Here is a 19,380-nt window from a genome sequence, read left to right on the forward strand (position 1 = left end):
AGGTAATTAATTTGTGATACTTCCAAGAAGGGATGTTCAATGACAAGTGAGGGGCGTTTGTGTAGCCACATTAATTCTGATTTCGTGGTATTAACCTTAAAACCAGAAATCTCACTAAAGTCTTGGATAATACTCTGTAACTTTGGCAGCGTAGTCCTCAGATTAGAAAGAAATAGTAGCAAATCGTCCGCATACAAAAGCAGGACCAATTTCTCCCCCGCCAGAGAGATGCCATCCAACTCCTGACGCAATAATATGGCAAAAGGCTCCAGATTGATGTTAAATAACAAGGGCGAGAGTGGACAGCCCTGTCTAGTCCCTCTGTTTAAAACAAATCTTGGAGAAGTTACATTGTTAACAATGATGGCCGCTGAAGGAGCGCTATAAATGAAACGTACATAATTATTAAAAAACCCTGTAAGCCCAAATTGGTCCAAGGAAAAGAACAGATGATCCCAGCTTACCCGATCAAAGGCTTTTTCAGCGTCAATCGTTAAAATGGCATTCTCAGGGAGCTCCTGTGAGATAGAAACATTATACCTGTGCCAAAGAGATTCAATGAGCACTAAAAGTTTTCTTGTATTTTTAACCGGATTCCGTCCGGGCATAAGGCCAGATTGATTACCATGTATTAAATCACCTATATGTGGTTTTAATCGAGTAGCTAAAATAGCTGCTAGAAGTTTATAGTCAGTATTGAGAACTGAGATGGGTCTAAAGGAACTTGGTAGTTCCGGATCCTTACCCTTTTTTAAAATTAACAAAATATTTGCGGCTGCAAAACATGGAGAACAACTGGTGTTTTCTGAAAAATAAAAATTGTATAACCTGGTCAATAAGGGGGTCACCTGGGTCTGTAAAACCCGGTAAAATTCAATAGGAAGTGCGTCTGGTCCGGCCGCTTTATTGGGTTTGGTGTATTTAATTGCTGATATGATTTCGTCTTCCGTAATAGGGGCATTAATATATTCCCTAGCTTCCTGTGATAATTTCGGGATCTTAATCTTTTCCCAGAATTCTTGTTTCTTAGTTAAATTAGGAGACTCTGAGCTATATAAATCTTGAAAAAAATCAAAAAAGACCCTTTCAACATCAGAATGATTTGTGTACCTGTTGGCACCTTGTTTAATCGCAGAAATTGCCTGCCTCGGGGAGGATTTGGCCAACCTAGAAACAAACTTGTCCGATCTTCCGGTGAAACCACCGTATAAGGCTTTTGTTCTAAGATCATCATGGGCACTCCTTTGCTTAATATGTAAGTCTCGAAGGGCCTTCGCCCTAACATATGCCTCCCAACGGTCATTACTTGGGTTATCTAAATATGTTCTGTAGGTATTTTTTTACATGATTAGCAAGTTTTCTAGCCTCCTGACTATTTTTCTTTTTCAAATATACCATGTAAGATTTAATCTCCCCTCGTAAGACAGCCTTGGATGCCTCCCAAAACACTTCGATTTTATCTAAATAATTCCCGTTATTTCTATAATAATCTGCCCATTTCTGTCATAACCAATTCTGAAAACTAGTATTGTTACTTAGGAATCTGGGAAAATGAACATAATTATTGTCTGAGTGCCTAAAAACAGGTTTACAGATCAGCGAAATGGCGGCGTGGTCAGAGATTAAGATATCCTCAATTTTAGGTACCCAATCCCATTTAAGCAATGCATCTGAGATGAGGAAGTAATCAATCCTTGAGAGTGCTTGATGCACTTGAGATAGACATGTGTATTCACGAGAATCTGGGTTCTGTACCCTCCATATATCCACAAGACCTAACTGCGAACATATCTTCTGGAAGATCCGTACTTTTTTACCTCTATTGTACAGTGATTTTTTTTTTGAGCTATCTAGAATGGCATCTGCTGTCAGGTTAAAATCACCGGCAATAATTAAATTCTGGCCTATAAACCTGTGTAGCTTCACTAATAATACATCCCAAAAATTATGGTCAATTTGATTAGGTCCATAAATGTTACAAACTGTATATTTGAAATTGTTAATCTCCATTTCCAAAATTAAAAAGCGCCCGACGGGGTCTAGTTCAGTATTAACAATTCGATATTCCAAATTCCTATTCATTAGAATAGCGACCCCCCTCTTCCTAGATGGAGACGGGGCGGCAATAACCTCCCCAACCCATTTGGTTTTAAGTTTAGGGATTTCCGAGGGTTTAAGGTGTAACTCCTGGAGAAGAACTATGTCAGGCTTAAATTTCCCCAAGTGTTTTATTATGGATTTCCTTTTAATTGGGGAGGTTATGCCGCCCACGTTCCATGAAATTAAATTAAGATTAGGAGTTGTCAGACCTTACTTTCTGAGTTGAAGGGGGGGGGGACCGACAGAGAAAAAAAACCTGACATGTTAGTGTGCTTATATTACAGGTTATATAGTGAGATAAAGTATAGGCTGTGATGTTACTGTGCTTATATTACAGGTTATGTTATGAGATAAAGTATAGGCTGTGATGTTACTGTTCTTATATTACAGATTATATAGTGAGATAAAGTATAGGCTGTAATGTTACTGTTCTTATATTAAAGGTTATATAGTGAGATAAAGTATAGGCTGTGATGTCACTGTGCTTATATTACAGGTTATATAGTGAGATAAAGTATAGGCTGTGATAATACTGTGCTTATATTACAGGTTATGTTATGAGATAAAGTATAGGCTGTGATGTTACTGTTCTTATATTACAGATTATATAGTGAGAAAAAGTATAGGCTGTGATGTTACTGTACTTATATTACAGGTTATATAGTGAGATAAAGTATAGGCTGTAATGTTACTGTGCTTATATTACAGGTTATATAGTGAGATAAAGTATAGGCTGTAATGTTACTGTTCTTATATTAAAGGTTATATAGTGAGATAAAGTATAGGCTGTGATGTTACTGTGCTTATATTACAGGTTATATAGTGAGATAAAGTATAGGCTGTGATGTCACTGTGCTTATATTACAGGTTATATAGTGAGATAAAGTATAGGCTGTGATGTTACTGTTCTTATATTACAGGTTATATAGTGAGATAAAGTATAGGCTGTAATGCTACTGTGCTTATATTACAGGTTATATAGTGAGATAAAGTATAGGCTGTGATGTTACTGTGCTTATATTACAGGTTATATAGTGAGATAAAGTATAGGCTGTGATGTCACTGTGCTTATATTACAGGTTATGTAGTGAGATAAAGTATAGGCTGTAATGTTACTGTGATTATATTACAGGTTATATAGTGAGATAAAGTATAGGCTGTGATGTTACTGTACTTATATTACAGGTTATATAGTGAGATAAAGTATAGGCTGTAATGTTACTGTGCTTATATTACAGGTTATATAGTGAGATAAAGTATAGGCTGTGATGTTACTGTGCTTATATTACAGTTTATATAGTGAGATAAAGTATAGGCTGTGATGTCACTGTGCTTATATTACAGGTTATATAGTGAGATAAAGTATAGGCTGTGATGTTACTGTTCTTATATTACAGGTTATATAGTGAGATAAAGTATAGGCTGTAATGTTACTGTGCATATATTACAGGTTATGTAGTGAGATAAAGTATAGGCTGTAATGTTACTGTGCTTATATTACAGGTTATATAGTGAGATAAAGTATAGGCTGTGATGTTACTGTGCTTATATTACAGGTTATATAGTGAGATAAAGTATAGGCTGTGATGTTACTGTACTTATATTACAGGTTATGTAATGAGATAAAGTATAGGCTGTAATGTTATTGTGCTTATATTACAGGTTATATAGTGAGATAAAGTATAGGCTGTGATGTTACTGTGCTTATATTACAGGTTATGTAGTGAGATAAAGTATAGGCTGTAATGTTACTGTGCTTATATTACAGGTCATGTAGTGAGATAAAGTATAGGCAGTAATGTTACTGTGCTTATATTACAGATTATACAGTGAGATAAAGTAAAGGCTGTAATGTTACTGTGCTTATATTACAGGTTATGTAGTGAGATAAAGTATAGGCTGTAATGTTACTGTGCTTATATTACAGGTTATATAGTGAGATACAGTATAGGCTGTAATGTTACTGTGCTTATATTACAGGTTATATAGTGAGATAAAGTATAGGCTGTAATGTTACTGTACTTATATTACAGGTCATATAGTGAGATAAAGTATAGGCTGTAATGTTACTGTGCTTATATTACAGATTATATAGTGAGATAAAGTATATAGGCTGTGATGTTACTGTGCTTATATTACCGGTTATATAGTGAGATAAAGTATAGACTGTGATGTTACTGTGCTTATATTACAGGTTATATAGTGAGATAAAGTATAGGCTGTGATGTCACTGTGCTTATATTACAGGTTATGTAGTGAGATAAAGTATAGGCTGTGGTGTTACTGTCACGCTCGGCTGCTGGGAAGCTCTGCAGTCCTCTCTGTGTGCTTGATTGACAGGTGTCTGAGCCACCCCTTCCTGATGATGTCACAACCAGGCTTTTTATTCCGGGCTTCCTGTTTCTCCAGTGCCCGTTTGTTTGTTTAACTTTGTGGCTTCTGTTAGGAATTCACTTTGGAATCTCTCTAACTACTGCTTTTCTGTTGCCAATCTCTTCAAGGATTTACTATGCTGGATTAACCTTCACCCTCCTGATTACCTGTCTCCAAACAATGCAAGTACTGTTTGTTTTGTGAAACTTTCAAACTGCCTGTTTACCTGCTGCAAATTCTGACTACTCTGTGTACTGCCAAACTATTCAAATACTGTTATTTCTGTGAAACCTTCAATCTGCATGTTTACCTGTTTCCAAACTCTGCAAATACAATTATTCAGTGTAAACCTTCAAACTGCTTGATATCCTGTTGCCAATCTACAAGTACTGATTAATCTGTGTTAACCTTCAAACTACCAGATTACCTGTTGCTATCTCTGCAAGTTCTGACAACACAGTGTTAACCTTCAAACTACCTGATTATGTTGTTAACTCTGCAAGTTCTGACTACACAGTGTTAACTCTCAAACTGCCTGATTACCTCTTGCATACTCTGCAAAGACTGTCTACACAGTGTTAACCCTCAAACTGCCTGATAACAAATTACCTACTCCTGCATTATTAACTATTTCCTGTTTTACCCTTCTTCTGTCTGAGTATAAGTGGACTATCCCTGCTCTCCTGATTCTGTGGAAGACATTTCCTGAAACCAGTTCCTTATTCAGAAGTCTATCTGTCTGATATCTTGAATTACTTTGGCACAGGCTAACCCTGCTCCATATTGTGAGTACATTGTTTTTTGGAGGTTGTCGTGGGGTCACATCCTGGATTAAACTCAGAGTGCAAGGGTGTTGTTTAAGTTCGCCCTAGCATTTTGGTCTTCTTCTGGGCATTTCCTAACCTGACATGTTACTGTGCTTATATTACAGGTTATATAGTGAGATAAAGTATAGGCTGTGATAATACTGTGCTTATATTACAGGTTATGTTATGAGATAAAGTATAGGCTGTGATGTTACTGTTCTTATATTACAGATTATATAGTGAGATAAAGTATAGGCTGTAATGTTACTGTTCTTATATTAAAGGTTATATAGTGAGATAAAGTATAGGCTGTAATGTTACTGTGCTTATATTACAGGTTATATAGTGAGATAAAGTATAGGCTGTAATGTTACTGTGCATATATTACAGGTTATGTAGTGAGATAAAGTATAGGCTGTAATGTTACTGTGCTTATATTACAGGTTATATAGTGAGATAAAGTATAGGCTGTGATGTTACTGTGCTTATATTACAGGTTATATAATGAGATAAAGTATAGGCTGTAATGTTACTGTGCTTATATTACAGGTTATGTTATGAGATAAAGCATAGGCTGTAATGTTACTGTGCTTACAGGTTATATAGTGAGATAAAGTATAGGCTGTAATGTTACTGTGCTTATTACAGGTTATGTTATGAGATAAAGTATAGGCTGTAATGTTACTGTGCTTATATTACAGGTTATAAAGTGAAATAAAGTATAGGCTGTAATGTTACTGTGCTTATATTACAGTCCCTTGTATTCTGGCCCTCTGAAGGTGTATTGTCCTTGCTTTGTAAGTGATTGTGTGCGAGCTTGGCAGTTATTAATTAATCTCCACTGATGGAGGAAGGGGAATAATTAGGCATTTGACGTGCTAGCTTTTTCTTGTTTCAGTATTTCTGGGGGACAAATACCAATCAGGAGAGAGTTATTTGTATATTCTTGCTCTCCAGTGATCTAGCTCATTATTATATTCTCCTGATGAATTTATCCAGTTTGTCCTCTAAGGATTGTATAGTATAATTAAGTTGAAAATCAATCTCTTTTTTGGTGCCATTTAAATATTTAACACAGACTTATAATTTAATCAATTAAGCAAACTATAACAGTAGAAGGAAACAATCAATCAGTAGTGAAGCAAAGAAAACGTAACCATACAGACATAACCTGATCAATACTCACTTCCTTCATAATCATAAATTGCCAGGGCAGAAATTCCTGTAGCTCCCACCTGACCAGATTGGAAAGATGGCCCTGGAAGCAGACAAAAAGATGACATGTTACTGTCCCCTATCCAATAAACAAAATAGTGCAGATCTTAGACTGATAAACAAATACAATTAGTATAGCTTTAGTGACTGAGATGCCTTTTATAAAAAGCTGGACTTTTCCATTCAGGAACATTAATTCTGTTATATATTTTTGAAAATCTACAAAAAAGATAAACTAGAGCCCATTACCAATTCCATTTCTGAATAAACAAAAGAGGCACTAACTCTTCTTCCAGGTGTGTGGCTCACGGTCTCTGAACAACTGTGGAGCACCCTGCCGGCAACTGTTCAAGGATTAGCAGTCGTCTCAGACTGTTAGAGTCTAGTGCTGCATAAACTTGTACCCATTGATCAAAGGATCTAGCAAACAGGGCCCCAAATCCACCATGCGTGTCCCCCTGTGTTTTCAAGGTAGTCCAGAAGGTTTGCCTGAATGATTCAGGAGTAATATGATACCTGACCAGGAGGACTCATTTGATCTCACTGTAGTTTTTTTTTGTTCTGATGAAAGTGCTAGAGAATTTTCATTAGTCCAACATGTTAACTTGCCCCCCCCCCCCAAGACCTGGGGGCTATTCTGCCTGTGGAATGCTGGGGATTTTGTCTTTGGAATGTCTGTAGGTAGGCATCTACTTCTTCATGAGGTTCATCAAAGGAAGGAAATGCAGAGTAGGTCAAAGAACCCCAGAGAAGTCTAGAGGCTCCTCAATAGGTAGTGGAGCCCATTTATGAGGGGCTGAAGTCTGGGTTACTTTAACAGCATAAGCTTCTACAGCCATCCTCAAGATTTCTAAGCACTGTTAAGCAGACAGATCCCCTCCTAAGGCAGCCACACATCACTGATACATTTAAATAACAGGGAATGTGGCAACAGGTACAGCAGGTAGGGGCCCTGGAAATGAGGCATCTCTTGATGGAGAAATATGGGGCTCCCTCAGATTCAAGACTTTCAGCATCATGCAGTCTGGCCACAAGATCTTTCTATATCCGCTGGAAGATATACCCTTTCTCATGGCCGATTCTTCTCAGGTCAGTTACAGACATATTGCTCAATTTCTGTTCACTTATTGCTGTTCTGGCCTCTCACTCTGTTCATTTTTACCTCTATTTTACGTCAATACAAACGCTCTTGCTATGGAGAATAGCAAAGTTGTTGCAGCTACCTCCACTCAGTAAAGTTACTAAAGCTTGTGCACCCTCCTCTGCCACCAGTTTGTCACAGGATGCCCTAAAAACAAGGGTTACTAGAGGGTTTAATAAAATAATTGTTCTTCATTTATAATAATCACAGGGTCAAAAAAGCAAAAAGAACAAGAGTCCCAGGTGCAAATCAGCAGATTAAAGGCAGATGTGCTAGCGGAGGAGGGGCAGCTGGTGCTGGGGGGTACTTGCAAATACAACTCTGTTAACAGAAAGAGAGAAACTTCCTGTTAGCACTGAACATTTATTACAGCTAAACTCTGATCCTCTTAAGAAGCTGACCCCTTAGTTATCGATGATGCATTGTGCATTATTTCCTGCGGCATTTTCTGTTTCCCCCCCTCTCCCAGAGGTTGAATCCATTACAGTCTATATCCTCCCCTGTACAGTACTACACATGAGCTTCTGTATCCTCCCTGTACAGTACTACACATTAGCTTCTGTATCCTCCCCTGTACAGTACTACACATGAGCTTCTGTATCCTCCCCTGTACAGTACTACACATGAGCTTCTGTATCCTCCCCTGTACAGTACTACACATGAGCTTCTATATCCTCCCCTGTACAGTACTACACGTGAGCTTCTGTATCCTCCCCTGTACAGTACTACACATGAGCTTCTGTATCCTCCCCTGTACAGTACTACACATTAGCTTCTGTATCCTCCCCTGTACAGTACTACACATGAGCTTCTGTATCCTCCCCTGTACAGTACTACACATGAGCTTCTATATCCTCCCCTGTACAGTACTACACGTGAGCTTCTGTATCCTCCCCTGTACAGTACTACACATGAGCTTCTGTATCCTCCCTGTACAGTACTACACATTAGCTTCTATATCCTCCCCTGTACAGTACTACACATGAGCTTCTGTATCCTCCCCTGTACAGTACTACACATTAGCTTCTATATCCTCCCCTGTACAGTACTACACATGAGCTTCTGTATCCTCCCCTGTACAGTACTACACATGAGCTTCTGTATCCTCCCCTGTACAGTACTACACATGAGCTTCTGTATCCTCCCCTGTACAGTACTACACATTAGCTTCTATATCCTCCCCTGTACAGTACTACACATGAGCTTCTGTATCCTCCCCTGTACAGTACTACACATGAGCTTCTGTATCCTCCCCTGTACAGTACTACACATGAGCTTCTGTATCCTCCCCTGTACAGTACTACACATGAGCTTCTGTATCCTCCCCTGTACAGTACTACACATGAGCTTCTGTATCCTCCCCTGTACAGTACTAAACATGAGCTTCTGTATCCTCACCTGTACAGTACTACACATGAGCTTCTGTATCCTCCCCTGTACAGTACTACACATGAGCTTCTGTATCCTCCCTGTACAGTACTACACATTAGCTTCTGTATCCTCCCCTGTACAGTACTACACATGAGCTTCTGTATCCTCCCCTGTACAGTACTACACATGAGCTTCTATATCCTCCCCTGTACAGTACTACACGTGAGCTTCTGTATCCTCCCCTGTACAGTACTACACATGAGCTTCTGTATCCTCCCCTGTACAGTACTACACGTGAGCTTCTGTATCCTCCCCTGTACAGTACTACACATGAGCTTCTGTATCCTCCCTGTACAGTACTACACATTAGCTTCTATATCCTCCCCTGTACAGTACTACACATGAGCTTCTGTATCCTCCCCTGTACAGTACTACACATTAGCTTCTATATCCTCCCCTGTACAGTACTACACATGAGCTTCTGTATCCTCCCCTGTACAGTACTACACATGAGCTTCTGTATCCTCCCCTGTACAGTACTACACATGAGCTTCTGTATCCTCCCCTGTACAGTACTACACATTAGCTTCTATATCCTCCCCTGTACAGTACTACACATGAGCTTCTGTATCCTCCCCTGTACAGTACTACACATGAGCTTCTGTATCCTCCCCTGTACAGTACTACACATGAGCTTCTGTATCCTCCCCTGTACAGTAAAACACATGAGCTTCTATATCCTCCCCTGTACAGTACTACACATGAGCTTCTATATCCTCCCCTGTACAGTACTACACATGAGCTTCTGTAGCCTCCCTGTACAGTACTACACATGAGCTTCTGTATCCTCCCCTGTACAGTACTACACATGAGCTTCTGTATCCTCCCCTGTACAGTACTACACATTAGCTTCTGCATCCTCCCCTGTACAGTAAAACACATGAGCTTCTATATCCTCCCCTGTACAGTACTACACATGAGCTTCTATATCCTCCCCTGTACAGTACTACACATGAGCTTCTGTAGCCTCCCTGTACAGTACTACACATGAGCTTCTGTATCCTCCCCTGTACAGTACTACACGTGAGCTTCTGTATCCTCCCCTGTACAGTACTACACGTGAGCTTCTGTATCCTCCCCTGTACAGTACTACACATGAGCTTCTGTATCCTCCCCTGTAACATGAGCTTCTATATCCTCCCCTGTACAGTACTACACATGAGCTTCTGTAGCCTCCCTGTACAGTACTACACATGAGCTTCTGTATCCTCCCCTGTACAGTACTACACATGAGCTTCTGTATCCTCCCCTGTACAGTACTACACATTAGCTTCTGCATCCTCCCCTGTACAGTAAAACACATGAGCTTCTATATCCTCCCCTGTACAGTACTACACATGAGCTTCTATATCCTCCCCTGTACAGTACTACACATGAGCTTCTGTAGCCTCCCTGTACAGTACTACACATGAGCTTCTGTATCCTCCCCTGTACAGTACTACACATGAGCTTCTGTATCCTCCCCTGTACAGTACTACACGTGAGCTTCTGTATCCTCCCCTGTACAGTACTACACATGAGCTTCTGTATCCTCCCCTGTACAGTACTACACGTGAGCTTCTGTAGCCTCCTCTGTACAGTACTACACATGAGCTTCTGTATCCTCCCTTGTACAGTACTACACATGAGCTTCTGTATCCTCCCCTGTACAGTACTACACATGAGCTTCTGTATCCCCCCCTGTACAGTACTACACATGAGCTTCTGTAGCCTCCCTTGTACAGTACTACACATGAGCTTCTGTATACTTACCTGTACAGTACTACACATGAGCTTCTGTATCCTCCCCTGTACAGTACTACACATGAGCTGCTGTATCCTCCCCTGTACAGTACTACACATGAGCTGCTGTATCCTCCCCTGTACAGTACTACACATGAGCTTCTATATCCTCCCCTGTACAGTACTACACGTGAGCTTCTGTATCCTCCCCTGTACAGTACTACACATGAGCTTCTGTATCCTCCCCTGTACAGTACTACACATTAGCTTCTGTATCCTCCCCTGTACAGTACTACACATGAGCTTCTGTATCCTCCCCTGTACAGTACTACACATGAGCTTCTATATCCTCCCCTGTACAGTACTACACGTGAGCTTCTGTATCCTCCCCTGTACAGTACTACACATGAGCTTCTGTATCCTCCCTGTACAGTACTACACATTAGCTTCTATATCCTCCCCTGTACAGTACTACACATGAGCTTCTGTATCCTCCCCTGTACAGTACTACACATTAGCTTCTATATCCTCCCCTGTACAGTACTACACATGAGCTTCTGTATCCTCCCCTGTACAGTACTACACATGAGCTTCTGTATCCTCCCCTGTACAGTACTACACATGAGCTTCTGTATCCTCCCCTGTACAGTACTACACATTAGCTTCTATATCCTCCCCTGTACAGTACTACACATGAGCTTCTGTATCCTCCCCTGTACAGTACTACACATGAGCTTCTGTATCCTCCCCTGTACAGTACTACACATGAGCTTCTGTATCCTCCCCTGTACAGTACTACACATGAGCTTCTGTATCCTCCCCTGTACAGTACTACACATGAGCTTCTGTATCCTCCCCTGTACAGTACTACACATGAGCTTCTGTATCCTCACCTGTACAGTACTACACATGAGCTTCTGTATCCTCCCCTGTACAGTACTACACATGAGCTTCTGTATCCTCCCTGTACAGTACTACACATTAGCTTCTGTATCCTCCCCTGTACAGTACTACACATGAGCTTCTGTATCCTCCCCTGTACAGTACTACACATGAGCTTCTATATCCTCCCCTGTACAGTACTACACGTGAGCTTCTGTATCCTCCCCTGTACAGTACTACACATGAGCTTCTGTATCCTCCCCTGTACAGTACTACACGTGAGCTTCTGTATCCTCCCCTGTACAGTACTACACATGAGCTTCTGTATCCTCCCTGTACAGTACTACACATTAGCTTCTATATCCTCCCCTGTACAGTACTACACATGAGCTTCTGTATCCTCCCCTGTACAGTACTACACATTAGCTTCTATATCCTCCCCTGTACAGTACTACACATGAGCTTCTGTATCCTCCCCTGTACAGTACTACACATGAGCTTCTGTATCCTCCCCTGTACAGTACTACACATGAGCTTCTGTATCCTCCCCTGTACAGTACTACACATTAGCTTCTATATCCTCCCCTGTACAGTACTACACATGAGCTTCTGTATCCTCCCCTGTACAGTACTACACATGAGCTTCTGTATCCTCCCCTGTACAGTACTACACATGAGCTTCTGTATCCTCCCCTGTACAGTACTACACATTAGCTTCTGCATCCTCCCCTGTACAGTAAAACACATGAGCTTCTATATCCTCCCCTGTACAGTACTACACATGAGCTTCTATATCCTCCCCTGTACAGTACTACACATGAGCTTCTGTAGCCTCCCTGTACAGTACTACACATGAGCTTCTGTATCCTCCCCTGTACAGTACTACACATGAGCTTCTGTATCCTCCCCTGTACAGTACTACACATTAGCTTCTGCATCCTCCCCTGTACAGTAAAACACATGAGCTTCTATATCCTCCCCTGTACAGTACTACACATGAGCTTCTATATCCTCCCCTGTACAGTACTACACATGAGCTTCTGTAGCCTCCCTGTACAGTACTACACATGAGCTTCTGTATCCTCCCCTGTACAGTACTACACGTGAGCTTCTGTATCCTCCCCTGTACAGTACTACACGTGAGCTTCTGTATCCTCCCCTGTACAGTACTACACATGAGCTTCTGTATCCTCCCCTGTACAGTACTACACGTGAGCTTCTGTAGCCTCCTCTGTACAGTACTACACATGAGCTTCTGTATCCTCCCTTGTACAGTACTACACATGAGCTTCTGTATCCTCCCCTGTACAGTACTACACATGAGCTTCTGTATCCCCCCCTGTACAGTACTACACATGAGCTTCTGTAGCCTCCCTTGTACAGTACTACACATGAGCTTCTGTATACTTACCTGTACAGTACTACACATGAGCTTCTGTATCCTCCCCTGTACAGTACTACACATGAGCTGCTGTATCCTCCCCTGTACAGTACTACACATGAGCTGCTGTATCCTCCCCTGTACAGTACTACACATGAGCTTCTGTATCCTCACCTGTACAGTACTACACATGAGCTTCTGTATCCTCCCCTGTACAGTACTACACATGAGCTTCTGTATCCTCCCCTGTACAGTACTACACATGAGCTTCTGTATCCTCCCCTGTACAGTACTACACATGAGCTTCTGTATCCTCCCCTGTACAGTACTACACATGAGCTTCTGTATCCTCCCCTGTACAGTACTACACATGAGCTTCTGTATCCTCCCCTGTACAGTACTACACATGAGCTTCTGTATCCTCCCCTGTAAAGTACTACACATGAGCTTCTGTATCCTCCCCTGTACAGTACTACACATGAGCTTCTGTATCCTCCCCTGTACAGTACTACACATGAGCGTCTGTATCCTCCCCTGTACAGTACTACACATAGAGGCCTACTTATTAAGCCGTCAACTGTGCTGCCTTCGACGGCACCAATACGCTCGCCTGACATCGCCTAACATCGCGGTCACGGACTTGACTACGCTCTCCATATTTATATAAAAAGCTGTCAAAAAGCCGAGCACAAAGTATGGGGCGATGAGCAGCGGACTGTTGTTAACAGTCATTGATCTCGCTGCTATTCGGCTTTTTCACAGCTTTATTTGTATACTGTCACTAAACACCACCACTATACTAAAATGTTTAACCCCTATCCTGCCGCTCCCAGACCCCGCCGTACACTACACCGCCGCCACCTGCATTATGTTATTAACCCTAATCTGCTGCCCCCTACACCGCCGCCACCTACATTATGTTATTAACCCCTATCCTGCCGCTTCTGGAGCCCACCACAACTAAAGTTATTAACCCCTAAACCGCCAGCCCCCCACATCCCCATAAACTAAATTAACCTATTAACCCCTAAACCGCCAGCCCCCCACATCGCCATAAACTAAATTAACCCCTAAACCTAACAACCCGCTAACTGTACATTACATATTAACTCATCCCTATCTTATAATAAATTTAAACTTACCTTTAGAATTAAATTAAACTATATTAAACTGTTATACTAAAATTAATTTAAACTGTTATAGTATGATCCTGATATCGAGGGTTAATACCAGATGAAAGATGCCCTGAATACGGGATCAGCAACACACAAACCCAGTTAATTGCCCTCAAACACGAGACCAAGCTCCATCTTGAGGGTAAAACAGAGAATCTACTTTACTGAGGGCTATATGCTCGGTATTTATGCAAGTCTCCCACCTAGTGGACACTCCCCTAGGGGACTAGATGGGAGATTGGAAGAGTATAGTACATTAGATAGAGGGAAGACGCCCTTTTACAGGATACAATAAAATTAAATTACGTAACCAAATAAACAATCAAACACAAGAAAATAATGTATTCCTTCCTGGCACCTGGCAGTCTGGAGGTGATTAAACAAGGTGAACGCTTATCACCTAAACCTAATTACAGTAAACAATAGCTGATGCCAGGAAACCTGTCTCAGAAAATACAGTTATTCAAAACTGAACAAGAGGAGAGTTAACCCCTCCAGTACTGTTGGATTCACACCCTGTACCTATAATGGGCACAGGTTGACTTAACATAATGCCCAAATCCATAATCCGTAGGGAGGTTGACAAAGGGGTCTGTCACGCGACTCCCTCCTGGTGGGACACTCCGGCAGACCCGGCTTGACCCTTTGGTGGGTCAACTTGGGGATGACCGGACTAGGAAGTGGTAGGAATGTCAGTTTGCCGGGACAATCCATCTGCATTCCCGTTCTGCTTACCGGGCTGGTAGCTGATGGTGAAGTTATAGGGTTGGAGGGCTAAACTCCACCGCAGAAATCTACCATTGTCTCCTGAGACCCAGTTAAGCCAGACTAAGGGATTCTGGTCCGTTATGAGAGAGAATTCCTGTTCATATAAATAAGGGTTCAACTTCTTCAGTGCCCAGACCAGGGCTAAACATTCCTTCAAGTTTTTGTTTTCAGAGACGCTTCTTTCCAGTTGGAGACAAATCTCATCGTCTTCTTTACAAGTTTTTTGTACCTGCTCTTTATAGGTATCCACAAGCCCTTCATACTGACGTAGGGTGCCCTTGAGTTGCTGCACCTCACTATGAGCCAGCGTCAGCTTCTCCTCCAGTGTCGCTAAGTTTGTCTTTCATGTTCCACTCTCAAGCTGGTGTTTTCTGCGGTCTGTCGGTGCAGCTTGTCTAGCAGAGATTCCCGTTGTAAACGCGCTTTTCCCTCTGCGCTCCTCTTCTCTCCCGCTAGCACCGTTACGTGATTGTTTAACGGATCATTTCATCCTCTACTTGACTCTTCTCCTTCATCAGCGTGTTGTAACGGGACTTCCACGTATCAATAGCGGATAGAGATTTACTGAGCTCAGCGTCCTGGGGCTCAGCAGCAGGTGGGTCAGTCTCGGCGGCACGGGTCTGGGTACGGGTAGTCACAGGGTTAAAATCGGCAGGACCCATGGGAGCGTAGGCAGAAACAAGGGGGGCAAGTTATTTCCAAGGAGAACATCAGCTGGTAAGTCCTTCATGACCCCCACATTCACAAGTCTAGCGCCCACTACCCAATCCAAATGTACCCGGGCAACAGGTAGGCAGAACACAGCGCACCCTGCTACCCTCACAGCCACAGTGTCTCCGGTGTGCTGGTTCTCAGACACCAAGTTCTTTTGGAGCAAGGTCATGGTAGCACCAGTATCCCGTAGACCACTGACCTCCTTCATATTCACTTTAACCAGTTGCCGGTGCTGTTGCCGGTTATCCCGGTGGGCAGCTTGCATGGGGTCTACTTCATGTAGGATGACCCAGCATTCTTCCTCCTCTACGCAGTGGGCAGCAGGCTGAGGGTTACGTGGGTTTCCGCCGGTGGGTATTCTCCAGGACTGTGCTTGGTTCGCTGTGTTTAGGGGGCACTCTGGTCTTTTGTGCCCTAGTTGCTTACATCCAAAGCACCGAATAGGCTGTGAGTAATCCCGTGAGTTGAACCGGGCTGTCTGAGGATAGTTCGTGGCTGGAGGCGGTGTGGTAGAGCGGTGCGCTGGGGGTTGGTAACTGGTGACTGTGGGTCTGTACTCCACTCTGGCAGGGATCTTAGTGGTTGACACCAAAAGGTTTAGGAAAAACCTTTTTCTTCTATAGTGGGGCACGGAATAAAGGACTTGCAAGGTCCCAAACAATCCAGATACAAAGAAAATTCCAGCCACCAAACTTCTTTAAAAGACCTTTATTCTCACATGGAGTCCTCAGCAAGGTTACAACGTTTCAAGCCTCAACAGGCTCTTAATCATGTATAATACAATTATGTAATTATACATGATTAAGAGCCTGTTGAGGCTTGAAACGTTGTAACCTTGCTGAGGACCCTATGTGAGAATAAAGGTCTTTTAAAGAAGTTTGGTGGCTGGAATTTTCTTTGTATAGGGATCTTAGTGGTAGCAGTGTCCAGTTAGCAGGCATCCATATGCTCATCTGCCAGGCGAGCAGCTTCATACAGGGTGGAGGGTTTACGGTCCCAAACCCACTCTCTAACTCCTGCGGATAACTTGTCGAAGCAATGTTCCAAAAGGAATAGCTGCAGCACCTCTTCCCCAGATACGGCTTGGCACCCCGCCATCCAATGAGCTGCTGTGCGGTGCACCTTACATGCCCACTCGACGTAGGAATCTCCAGCTAGTTTAACAGTGTCTCTGAACTGTCTCCTGTATGCCTCCGGTGTAATCGCATACCTGGAGAGCAGAGCCTCTTTTACAGCATTATTAATCCCCGACTTCCTCATCTGGAATGGCCTGAAAGCCTCGCTGGCCCGGCCGGATAATTTTCCGGATAATATTGTGACCCAGTCCTCTGCGGGTACCTTGTGTAGGGCATATTGCCTCTCAAAATCCGCAAGGTACCCATCAATCTCTCCTTCTGTTTCCATGAAGTTTTTAAAAGCTGCAAAATGTACTTTTCTCTTTTCCACTGGGGTTGCTGTGACTTGGGCTGCTGCATCACCGCTTTGGCAAAGTAGGTTGGCCTCCACAGCTGCTATGACACGGTCGATAATTTCGGCAGTCGGGTTGGGGTCATAATGTGCCAGTCTTATTTTAACCGCCCGGTCAAAGCTTGCTTCTTCGGGAGTTCTGTCTGATATGCTGGGCTCATTGGTTCCTTCGGTCCCTGGTACTCCGTCCATCTCGGTCAGTATTGTAATAATCTCTCTCTTCCTGAGGTTACTGGCTGTTGGCCCCGTTGTTCTAGCAGGTCTTTAAGGGTGGCTCTTTTCAGCCTTTCATACGGTATTCCCATTAGGTCCGGATGTGTAGTTACTCTTCTGGGCGATGAGGACCATCCCGTCGCTTGCCACCAATTGTTATAGTATAACCCTGATATTGAGGGTTAATACCAGATGAAAGATGCCCTGAATACGGGATCAGCAACACACGAACTCAGTTAATTCCCCCCAAACACGAGACCAAGCTCTGTCTTGAGGGTAAAACAGAGAATCTACTTTATTGAGGGCTATATGCCTGGTATTTATGCAGGTCTCCCACCTAGTGGACACTCCCCTAGGGGACCAGATGGGAGATTGGAAGAGTATAGTACATTAGATAGAGGGAAGACGCCCTTTTACAGGATACAATAGAATTACATTACGTAACCAAATAAACAATCAAACACAAGAAAACAATGGATTCCTTCCTGGCACCTAGCAGTCTGGAGGTGATTAAACAAGGTGAACACTTATCACCTAAACCTAATTACAGTAAACAATAGCTGATGCCAGGAAACCTGTCTCAGAAAATACAGTTACTCAAAACTGAACAAGAGGAGAGTTAACCCCTCCAGTACTGTTGGATTCAATCCCTGTACCTATAATGGGCACAGGGTGACTTAACATAATGCCCGAATCCATAATCCGCAGGGAGGTTGACAGAGGGGTCTGTCACATAAACTATATTAAACTAATAATTAATCTACCCTGTTAGACTAAATTACATTAAACTATATTAAACTATTAATTAATCTACCCTAACTGTTATACTAAAAGTACATTAAGCTACAAATTAAATTAACTATATTATATATTTAAACACCTAACCCTACTCAAATAATTTAATTCTACAATTAAAAATTAAAAGTTACACAAAATAAAAAAGAAATTATCAAATATTTAAGATAAGTACACCTAATCTAAGAGCCCTATGAAAATAAAAATGCCCCCCCCAAATAAAAAAAACCCTAGCCTACAAGAAACTACAAATAGCCCTTAAAAGGGCCTTTTGCAGGGCATTGTCCCAAAGAAATCAGCTCTTTTACCTGTAAATAAAAAATACAAATACCCCCCAACAGTAAAACCCACCACCCACACAACCAACCCCCCCAAATAAAAACCTAACTAAAAAAACGTAAGCTCCCCATTGCCCTGAAAAGGGCATTTAGCTCTATTGCAGCCCAAACCCCTAATCTAAAAATAAAACTCACCCAATAAACCCTTAAAAAATCCTAACACTAACCCCTGAAGATCCACTTACAGTTTTGAAGATCCGACATCCATCCTCAACGAAGCATCAGAAGTCTTCATCCAAGCGGCAAAAGTCTTCACCCAGACGGCTTCTTCTATCTTCATCCATCCGGCACCGAGCGGCTCTATCTTCAAAACATCCGACGCGGAGCATCCTCTTCGTTCGACGTCTTCTTCCCGAATGAATGTTCTTTTAAATGACGTCATCCAAGATAGCGTCCCTTAGATTCTGATTGGCTGATAGAATTCTATCAGCCAATTGGAATTAAGGTTGAAAAAATCCTATTGGCTGTTGCAATCAGCCAATAGGATTGAGCTTTCATCCTATTGGCTGATCCAATCAGCCAATAGGATTGAGCTTGCATTCTATTGGCTGATTGGAATAGCCAATAGAATGCAAGCTCAATCCCATTGGCTGATTGCATCAGCCAATAGGATTTTTTTAACCTTAATTCCGATTGGCTGATAGAATTCTATCAGCCAATCGGAATCTAATGGACGCCATCTTGGATAACGTCACTTAAAGGAACTTTCATTTGTCGGGTAGTCGTCGGCAGAAGAGGATGCTCCGCGTTGGATGTCTTGAAGATGGACCCGCTCCGCGCCGGATGGATGAAGATAGAAGATGCCGTCTGGATGAAGACTTCTGCCCGTCTGGAGGACCACTTCTCCTGGCTTGGATGA

At 42.3% G+C, this 19,380-nt stretch overlaps 1 protein-coding gene across 1 annotated transcript in view; it reads right to left on the reverse strand.

Moving 5' to 3' along the window:
• Positions 1 to 19,380, reverse strand: part of LOC128662504 (hematopoietic lineage cell-specific protein-like) — a 783,082-nt gene that overhangs the window by 22,288 nt on the left and 741,414 nt on the right. The window contains 1 exon segment of the mRNA XM_053716283.1: positions 6,466 to 6,537. Coding sequence (XP_053572258.1) covers positions 6,466 to 6,537 — 72 coding nt within the window.

Source organism: Bombina bombina, chromosome 6, assembly GCF_027579735.1.
Source record: "Bombina bombina isolate aBomBom1 chromosome 6, aBomBom1.pri, whole genome shotgun sequence".
NCBI classification, from domain to species: domain Eukaryota; kingdom Metazoa; phylum Chordata; class Amphibia; order Anura; family Bombinatoridae; genus Bombina; species Bombina bombina.